A 10,568-nucleotide genomic window follows, 5' to 3' on the forward strand; every position below is an offset into this window, starting at 1 on the left:
ACTGTGTCCCACAGGTTCCTGAATGCTTGGTGCTATTTTGAGAGGTCACACAAACTTTAGAAAGTGAGGCCTAGCTGGAGGAAGGAGGTCACTGGGACTGTGTACAGAAGGCTACACTTGCTCTCCTATCCCTTCCTCACTGTCAGCTTCCCATCCAGTATTAGGAAAACAGCCTCCTTCTCTTCATACTCCTGCTGCAATGATGTTCTGCTCATCAAGGGCCCAGAACCAACAAAGCCAACAACTATGGCTTTAGCTCTCTGAAAGTATAAGCAAAATAAATCTTCCACCTTTTAACTTGTTTATGTCAGGCATTTAGTCAAAGCAATGAGAAAGTTAACTAATTTATGTCAGGCATTCAGTCAAAGCAATGAGAAAGTTAATTAATGAATAATATAAATGTCCATTAATGGGTTACATTGTGGTATATGTATACAATGTTATATTATTCCACCATAAAATGGAATGAATGGGGCTAGAAATGTTAGCTCAGTAGTAGAACACTTACTAAGCATATGAGAGTCTCTGGGTTTAATTCCAGGAGCTACACACACCCACACACAAAAATACTAAGTAGTAATATATGATAAATATGGATAAAACACTATGCTAAAGCTTAGAAGCCATGTACTATATAGTAAATAAATCCACAGAAATAGAGCAGACTGGTGGTTACCAGGGGAACCGATAAGAAATGCAGAGCAATCTACTTAAAGGGCACAGAGTTTTCTTTTAGGGTGTTGAAAGCCTTTTGGAAGTAAATTGAGATGGTGATTGCACAATGAAGTCATCATATTAAATGCTACTGAATTGTTCAGTTTAAAATGGTAAATTTTACTAGCAGAAAGTGGTAGGGCACACCTGTAATTCCAGGACTCAAGAAGCTGAGGCAGGGCTGGGAAGGTGGCTCAGTGGTAGAGCGCTTGCCTTGCATGCCTGAGGCCCTGGGTTGGATTCCTCAGCACCACATAAGCAGAAAAAAAAAAAGCCGGAAATGGCGCTGTGGCTCAAGTGGTAGAGTGCTAGCCTTGAGCTGAAGAGCGAGGGACAGCACCCAGGCCCAGAGTTCAGGCCCACGACCGAACCCAAAAACAAAAATAAAAACAAAAAAAAGAAAAAAGAAGCTAAGGCAGTAGGATCTTGAACTAAAGGCCAAACTCGGCTACATAGCAAGTTTGAGGCCTGCCCGCCCAAGACTTTGTTTTGAGAAACAAAAAAAGTTAGTTTTCTGTTCTGTTATTTGAACTTTACTTGAAGAAAGAAAGAGGAAGAAAGAAAAAAGAATGAGAGAGAGAGGAAGGAAAGGAGGAAGGGAGGAAGGAAGGAATGAAAAAAGGAAGGAAGGAAGGAAGGGAGCAAGGGAGGGAGGGAGGAAGGAAAGAAAGAGAGAAAGAAGAAAAAGAAAGGAAGAAAGAAAGGAAGGAAGGAAGGGAAAGAACGAATGATGGGAGGGAGGGAGGGAGGCAGGAAGGAAGGAAGGAAGGGGAATGGGAAGGGAAGAAAAGGGGAGAGGAGGGAAGAGAAAAATGAAAAGGGAAAAAATTATAAACACAACTCTATTGAGATACAACTTACTCTAAACTTAAAGTGTATGATTCCACTGTTTTTAATGTAGTCAGAGTTGACAATCACCATCACTAACAATTTTGGAATATTTTTCTCTCTCCAAAAAGAAACTTTATGTCCATTAGCACACAGTAACTTCCCATTCCCTCCTCCTCCACAGCTCTAGTCAAGCACTAATCTTTCTCTATAGACTTGCCTATTCTGGTCATGACACAGAAATGAAATCATTTGTTATATGTCTATATTTTCAAGGAATCTCATTTACTTTTACTAGAAAGTCTGTGCCATGTAGAAAAATATAAGGGAAAATGGAGAATTCTAAAGGGCTGCTTATGAAAACAATAGAGGCAAGTACATAATACACCCAAAAAAGTGAAAAAAGTAAAAAATAAAGTACTTAAAATTGTGGCATGATATACTCTCAAGGAAATAAAGCATATTTGAAAACTGAACAAAAGTCTGATGTTGGAAGAAAGTTATAAATGTAAAAATATGTAATGAAGACTAGTCAGGGTATGATTTGTAAGGCACTCTTTTTCTTTTTTCTTTCTTTGGGGGGGGGGTGGGGTGCGGTATGTGCCAGTACTGGCACTCGAACTCAAGTTCTTGCACTCTTGCTTGGCTTTTTCATGCATAGCTGGCAATTTACCTACTGGAGCCATGCCTCCAGTTCTGGCTTTTTTGCTGATTAACTGGAGAAAAGAGGCTCTCCAATTTGTCTTCCTGGGCTGGCTTCAAACTATGGTCCTCAGATCTCAACCTCTTGAGTAGCTAGGATGAGTAGCACTCTTACACTGTTAAGTCTCATGGTATGAAGAGTATATATAGTTGAATACACAGCAGATGATCAGATGTTTTTTAATGAAGTTGACTATATGGCTAGAATCATATTTAATAACTTCCATCCTAAACTTTATTATCCTAAACAAAATCAAACTTTTTGCTGTGGCAATCTTTATTTGAACAGCAGCATAAAATGCTGCTGGTTTTCTGGTGGTTAATTGGAGATAAGAGTCTCACAGACAATCTTGCCTGGGCTGACTTTGAACTGCGATCCTCAGATCAGCCTCCTGCGTAGTTAGGATTATAGGTGTGAACCATTCACACCCAGCAGTTCATCTATTTTTACAGGCAAACAGGCTAAAGTTAAAACTAAAGTTAAAGCCCGGCACTGGTGGCTCATGCCTGTAATCCTAGCTACTCAGGAGGCTGAGATTTGAGGATCAAGGTTGGTTCAAAGCCAGCTGGGGCAGGAAACTCAGTGAGACAGCTCCAATAAACCACTAGAAAACTGGAAGTGGTGCTGTGGCTCAAGTGGTAGAGCGCTTGCCTTGAGCTGAAGAGTGCAGGGACAGCGCCCAGGCCCAGAGTTCAAGCCCCATGACTGACAAAAATAAAACACTAAAGTTAAATTTCTCAAGACATTGCATAACAGATCTCAATTTTCCCTGAAAACCATTAAAATATTTACAGAAAGATAGACTTTATTATTCTAACTGTAAGCAAAGATTCCTGAAGTACTTAAGTATTAAGTTCTAACTCATAATTTTGCCTCAGTGAGAAAAGACAACTTTGAATTAGCAAGGATAAAGAATTGGAATTTTAAGCCTGGCTCCAGTGGCTCACGCCTGTAATCCTAGCTACTCAGGAGGCTGAGATCTGAGGATTGTGGTTCAAAGCCAGCCCAGGCAGGAAAAGTCTGTGAAACTCTTATCTCCAATAAACCACCAGAAAACCCAAAGTGGAGCTGTGGCTCAGGTGATAGCGCCCTTTCCTTGAGCTGAAGAGCTGAGAGACAGCACCCAGGCCCACAATTCAAGCCCCACAACCAACCAAAAAAAAAAAAAATTTTACATTACCCAACTCTCAGTGGCTCTTACACTAGAATGATGAATTCATCCATTTGCTTCATAAAGAGAACTTTCCCCTATCACCTCATAAACCCAATTAAAGTTTTAAGTTCTTGAGTTGCTTGACTCATTTAGATGAAGTCTTACACTGAATTGGAAAATCTAATTATAGTCCACCTAACTCCAACAAGCAGGCATGTCCACATCTACAGCTGAAACAAACCATTTTGGTAGCCAATACATACCAATAAGTTATATATGCTGCTTTCAAACCATATTTTTAATGTATTATCAGCAATTAGTTTGATACATTGAGGTCCAGACAAACCTAAAAGTTTTCTTTGCCACTTTTTCATTTCACAGCTAATGATTAAAAACTCAGAAACCCTGGAAGTTTAAGTGAAACCTTAAAGCAGCCTGTGAGCCAGGTTCCAGTGGTTCATAACCTATAATTCGAGCCACTCAGGAAGCTGAAATATTAAAATCAAGGTTCAAAGCAAGCTTGGGCAGGAAAAGTCCCTGAGTCTTTTATTTCCAATTAACCACCAAAATATCAGAAATGGAGCTGGTGCTCAAGTGATAGAGCACCAGCCTTGAGCAAAAACACTAAGGGAGAGCGGTGCCTTGGCTCTGACTTCAGGTCCCAAGACCAACACCTACACACAAAAAAGCATGCTAATGATAAGATGCGACTGTGTGGACTTCTGCAGCAAGGTTCCTCATTTCTTTCCAATGAGCAATAGATCAATATTAATCATTAATCCTCAGCTCCCCTGTCCCCAACTTCATAGACGTCCCTCACATACTGAAAGTAACCCTTCTTCACATAAATCCAACCACACCCACACATATACATAGCATCAGGTCCCAAGTCTCCCTCCCACATTGGCACAACAGTCTCTCAACTTTCTGGTTGCTGATCAAGGACCAATTCTTCATCCTCCTCCTAATCCTGCCCAGACTTCACACTGCCTACAATCTCTTTTTCCCTTTCTTCCACAACGCCAACTCAAACCAAGTCCCTATTTCCCTCAACTTCAGACAGCGTTTTTAAAACTCCATACACCTTTCCTCTCTGCCCACTCCCCACCTCCCAACCCCGTGTTTCTTATTCTTGCCTTTGTTAGTAAGTGGTAAGGTCTGGGAAAATCTCACTCACCTCATGCTATAGGCACCAGCACCCAGTTCCTGGCCGATCCCAGACAGGCTAGCATCAAAGTCCTGCACCAGCCCAGACTCAATCACTTCATCGGCCAGAGGCAGCTTCAGAGCCCAAGCCATCCTGGCTCCGCTCTTGCTCCCGGTGACACCGTTTCTTCTATGTACAAAAGCGCAGCACTTAATCCTACCCCCAAGGGTGCAAGACAGCATAAACTACAAACAAAAATCACACCTGTAGTGCCCACCAGCCACCACCACCACCACTAAAAAAAATCTGCCCTGCACAACTGCACAACTAATCTCGGGTTCCCTTGGCACCTTAGTGTTGGGTGCCCGGGCTTCTAAGAGTCTCTCCGGCTCCGCTCCCAGGGGCGTGGGGCCTCCCTCGGCTTCACTATTCCAGACTCCTGCACACCCACCCACTCCCCAGGGTAGCCTCCGCAGCCCGTCCGTGCTGGCCCAGTCTGTCTTCCTGAGCAGACCCGCAGCAGCCACAAGCCCAGCCGGCAGGGCCGCTTTTGTACCTGTACCTCCGCCCCCTTCGACTAGAATCCTCCCCTCTCCCGAGACCCGCACTTTCCCCCTCCAGGCCTCACTTCCGGTCAGTCCTAAGAGAGCTTCCGGTCACCCCTTCTCAGCCCTGCAGCTCTTAGAAATAAATCCAGGTTCCTGCTGAGTCGTCTCCTCGCCCCCTGCAGCCCCCCTCGACGGCCAGGAAACCCGGACAGGAAAAAAAAAAAATCCAGTGCAAGATTGAGACTCGTCAGGCCCCTTCACTGGCCCGCCGCCTCAACGCCAACCAATCATGGCGCCCTCTACCTTTGCTGGGCCGGCAAAAAAACGTCATCCTGGCGATAGCCAATGAGAAATAGACTTCATCAGCCTCTACAGCGATGATAGGTTAGCTCCTCCACAGCTCCCCGCCCCTGGAGGCGGGCCGAGCGGTCTGGATTTGAAGGGCTTCTACCTGAGTGGAGGAGGCGTGGGCTGCGGGCTCAGGTCAACACCTGACTCTGAGTCGTGACACAGACGCGCTTCCAGTGGCTCCTTTGCCCAAAGGTTCCCTATTCGTGTACGTTTATTCATGCTTGGCCTCTTGTCTTATTAAATTCACATCTCCTAAGGATATGACCCTGCTGAAGACCCAGGTCCATTGATAAATCATTTTGCCCTGAGCCTTCTCCCCAAGTCATTTGGAAAGAAAAACATGAGGTTGAAAAACAAACGACAAAGTATTGTGGCTTTTTTTAAAGGTGATGAAGGGGGCATGTTAGAATTTAGAAGATCTGAAGATCACAGCTGGGGCTGGCATCTTCACGTACTGATTTGGTGACTTCCAGAATAGTCACAAATGGAGCTGTGGCTCAAGTGCTCTATCACCAGCCTAATCTAAAAAGGAAAGTGAATGTAGGCTGAGGATCACAATTCAAAGCTAGCCTGGTCAGAAAGTCCATGAGACTCTTAACCACCAAAAAGTCAGACGTGGAGCTGTGGTTCAAGTGATAAAAGAATGAGCGTTGAGCAATAAAAGCAGCAGTGTCCAGGCCCTGAGTTCAAGCCCCAGTACCAGCACAAAACAAAGTAACAATAGCCACATATTGTCACTGAGATTTTTAGCTTCCTCAGTTGTAAGCAGATAACTATACCTGCTCCACAGCATTCAGTGGCTACGTACCTTGTCATCCTAGTTTCATGAGAAGCAAGAAGTAGGTGAGGAAATAGTAACAATAATAATAATAGTAATAATAATAATAGTAAAAACAAAAATGTCTGGAGGTGTAGCTCAGCAGCAGAATGCCTGACTATCAAGCATGAGGCCCTGAGTTTATTACCACACAAAAAAAGGTATATTCAGTTGTCCAGGTGAAAAAAAAAAAAAAGTCAGTCATGTGCCTTGAACTCTAGGCCTGGGTGCTATCCCTCAGCTCTTCAGCTCAAGGCACTCTACCATGTGAGCCATAGCACCACTTCTGGTTTTTCTAGTCATTTATTGGAGATAAGAGTCTCTAGCCAGGCGCCAGTGGCTCACGCCTGTAATCCTAGCTACTCAGGGGCCTGAGATCTGAGGATCGAGGTTCAAAGCCAGCCCAGGCAGGAAAGTCCATGAGACTCTTATCTCCAATAAACCACTAGAAAACCAGAAGTGGCACTGTGGCTCAAGCGGTAGAGAGCTTGCCTTGAGCTAAAGAGCGCAAGGACAGCACCCAAGCCCAGAGTTCAAGCCCCACAACCGACAAAAAAAAAAAAAAAAGTTTTCCTGTCTGGGCTAGCTTTGAACCTCAATCCTCAGATCTCAGCCTCCTGAGTAGCTAGGATTACAGGCATGAACCACCAGTGCCTGGCTCAGAAGAAAAAAAAAATGTTTTGGGTCGGTCGTGGAGCTTGAACTCTGGGCCTGGGCGCTGTCCCTGAGCTCTTCAGCTCAAGGCTAGTGCTCTATTGCTTGAGCCACAGCGCCTACTTCCGGCTTTTTCTGTGTATATGGTGCTGAGGAATCGAACCCAGAGCCTCATGCATGCAAGGCAAGCACTCTCCTACTGAGCCACCTTCCCAGCCCCAGAAGAAAATTTTTTTTTTTTTTTTTTTTGTCGGTCGTGGGGCTTGAACTCTGGGCCTGGGCGCTGTCCCTCAGCTCTTCAGCTCAAGGCAAGTGCTCTACCACTTGAGCTACAGCGCCACTTCCGGTTTTCTGGTGGTTTATTGGAGATAGGAGTCTCATGGTCTTTCCTGCCCGGGCTGGCTTTTGAACCTCGATCCTCAGATCTCAGCCTCCTGAGTAGCTAGGATTACAGGCGTGAGCCACCAGTGCCCGGCCCAGAAGAAAAATTTTAACTGTGCCATGTTTAGGAAAATATTTAGAAAAAGAAAGCCAGGCATTGATATTTAGATATTACTTTTTTTTTTTTTTTTGGTCGGCCGTGGAGCTTGAACTCTGGGCCTGGGCGCTGTCCCTCAGCTCTTCAGCTCAAGGCGAGCACTCTACCACTTGAGCTACAGTGCCACTTCCGGTTTTCTGGTGGTTTATTGGAGATAGGAGTCTCACGGTCTCTCCTGCCTGGGCTGGCTTTGAACCGCGATCCTCAGATCTCAGCCTCCTTCGTAGCTAGGATTACAGGCGTGAGCCACCAGCGCCCGGCCTAGATATTACTATTCTTGTGACCAAAGTAAATCCTAGCACCTATCATATCTACTTAAATCACTTTTCTCTAAGACTTAAGGACTTGAGGACTTGAGGAATCATCATCTTCAGGTCAGCAGCCCCTTTCCAACCCTTAGGCTTCCCTTCTTACTCTATTTGCTCAGGTTAGTATTGCTGGGTGCCTAGGTCAATACCTGGCACTTTCCTCCAAGTACAGGAAGAAACCATAACCTGGCGGGCTTTTTTGGGTTTTGACCATCTAGCCTTAAATCTTATCCTCTTCCTGTAGTCCACCCAAGGAGCCTCTGAGGGCCAGTTAGCTGCTTTGAAGGACCCTGTAGTTGAAAGAAAATAAAATCAGTAATTTTCACAGCTACACAATTCCAAACAATCTCAAGTTCTTCTCCTCCCTTGTCTCTATAGTCCAGAAACCATCCCACATCTCTTCCAGTTCATACAAAGTCAATTCCTTTCAACCCATCCACCTAACAATGAACTTCCCCAAGCCTGGAAATAAGAACTACAGACCTTCCACAAACCTATTTCACCTACCCCCTTCTCTAAAATCTTCCTGGGCTAACTGCCAGCAGCCACCCTTAACTGGTCTTAGCCAGTAATATCAGCTCCCAGAACTTTCCTGATGGGAGCTGCTAGCTCTGTCTCTGGCCAGATTCCATTCACTCTCACATTTCACAATCTAAACCCTGCCTAGCTAAGCAGAATCCTTGCCCCTGCTCTCTCAGTAGCCTGAACCTAGGCTTATTATTCCCTTAAATGAAGAGTAGGAAATGCACCAAGCTACCCATCTGACAGTTATTAAGCATCTCTTCTATGCCCTGGCCTGTGTACTGAAGTGTCACAGTTCAGCGTGGATTAGCATATCAGCAATGTGAGATCTATGCTGGCTGGGGTAAGTGCTGGATTCTAGTTAATATTTTGTCTCAATTGAGTGTTATAAAGCTTGTGTCAGAGTCTTAGACATCCATTAACACCCTGGGTGGAAGCAGGTTGATGACACATAGTGTAGAACCCAGCACAGTGTCTAGCACAGAAATGCTGGTTGGGTAGAGAAAAAGGGAATGCCTTGTTTTTGCCACTTTAAATTATGCAGTGGAGATCTCATTAGCACGAGCAAGGTGGGAGACAGGACACTATAAAGAAGATGGCATGAACCCATGCCTAAGAGGTAGACCAGCCAACAGAGAGAGAGAGAGAGAGACAGACAGACAGACAGATAGAGGAGAGAGCAAGCTTTGTGAAAGCTATACTCTCTCATCAATAAACTCATCTTCAGTCTTGGGGGGAAATGCAAATGGAGATTCATTTACCATAGAGCTACATCTTTTTTTTTTTTTTTTTTTTTTTTGTCAGTCATAGGGCTTGAACTCTAGGCCTGAGCTCTGTCCCTCAGCTCTTCAGCTCAAGGCGAGCACTCTACCACTTAAGCCACAGCACCACTTCCGGGTTTCTGGTGTTTAATTGGAGATAAGTTTCACGGACTTTCCTGCCCAGGGTTGGCTTTGAACTGCCATCCTCAGATCTCAGCCTCCTGAGTAGCTAGGATTACAGGCATCAGCCACCCGCACCCGGCTACAGCTACATCTTTATAAGGAGCTGTATAACTGGGCATTTATGGCTCATACCTGTAAATCGTTGCTATTCAGGAGGCTAAGATCTGAGGATTTGAAGTTTGAAACCAGTCCAGGCAGGAAAATCCATGATCTCCAATTAACCATTAAAAAAAACCTGCAGAAATGGATGTGTACTCAAGTGGTAGAGGGCCACCCTTGAGTGAAAAAGCTAAGGGACAGTGCCCAGGCCTGAGTTCAAGCCCCAGTACAGGAACAAGAAAGAAAAGAGAAAGGAAAAGAAAAGAAGAAAAGAGAAAAGGAAAGAAGGAAGAAAGGAAGGAAGGAAGGAAGGGGGAGAGAGAAAGGAAAGAAAAAGAATGAAAATAAGAAAGAGAGAGGGAGAGAAAGAAAGAGGGGGAGAGGGGGCTGGGAAGGTGGCTCAGTGGTAGAGTGCTTACTTTGCATGCATGAGGCCCTGGATTTGATTCCTCAGCACCATATGAGCAGAAAAAGCTGGAAGTGGTGCTGTGGCTCAAGTGGTAGAGCGCTAGCCTTGAGCTGAAGAGCTGAGAGACAGTGCTCAGGCCCAGAGTTCAGACCCCATGACCGACAAAAATAAAGAAAGAAAGAGGGAGAGAGAGGAGGGAGAAAGAGGAGGGAGTGAGGGAAGAAAGGATGGAAGGAGAAACAATATTAGAACTGTACAAATCAAGCTAACTATTCATGTAGATTTCTACATATCTAGATTAAGTTGTGGTGATAGAGCCCTTAAAAAAGGAGGTCTGAGGGAACATGTTTGCTTTTTTGCTTTTTCATCATGTGAAGATGTCTATGTTGCATCAGATACTAGATTACCAATTTCTTGATTTTTTTTTTACTTCATGCTCTCCATAACTGTGAGCAGTTTATAAACTACCCAGTCTAAGGTACTTTGTTATAACATTTGCTTGCTTATTTCCATTGTGGGGCTTGAACTCAAGGCCTGGGTACTGTCCCTGAACTCTTTTTTTTTTTTTTTTGGGGGGTCCAGTCGTGGGGCCTGAACTCTGGGCCTGGGCGCTGTCCCTAAGCTCTTCAGCTCAAGACTAGCGCTCTACCACTTGAGCCACAGTGCCACTTCTGGCTTTTTTCTTTTTGCTTATGTAGTGCTGAGGAATCGAACCCAGGGCCTCATGCATGCAAGGCAAGCACTCTACCACTGAGCCACCTTCCCAGCCCTGTCCCTGAACTCTTTTGCTCAAGGCAAGCTCTCTACCACTTGGAACTATAGCACCACTTCCA

At 44.8% G+C, this 10,568-nt stretch overlaps 1 protein-coding gene across 4 annotated transcripts in view; it reads right to left on the reverse strand.

The window, feature by feature from the left end:
• Tfcp2 (transcription factor CP2) overlaps nt 1–5,409 on the reverse strand; it is a 51,539-nt gene extending 46,130 nt beyond the window's left edge. The window contains exons 1-2 of one of the 4 annotated variants that reach the window (XM_070041228.1): nt 5,174–5,409; nt 4,576–4,734 (exon numbers count right to left, since the gene is read on the reverse strand). In XM_070041228.1, the coding sequence (XP_069897329.1) occupies nt 4,576–4,697 (122 nt within the window). In that variant the 5' untranslated portion in view covers nt 4,698–4,734; nt 5,174–5,409. Of the gene's footprint in view, nt 1–4,575; nt 5,121–5,173 lie in introns of those variants that run through there. The other 3 variants (XM_070041237.1, XM_070041217.1, XM_070041208.1) reach the window with 3 other exon arrangements.
• Nucleotides 5,410–10,568: the final 5,159 nt, after the last annotated feature.

This window comes from Dipodomys merriami, unplaced genomic scaffold, assembly GCF_024711535.1.
Source record: "Dipodomys merriami isolate MVZ:Mamm:240054 unplaced genomic scaffold, mDipMer1.0.p SCAF_10, whole genome shotgun sequence".
Classification (NCBI taxonomy): domain Eukaryota; kingdom Metazoa; phylum Chordata; class Mammalia; order Rodentia; family Heteromyidae; genus Dipodomys; species Dipodomys merriami.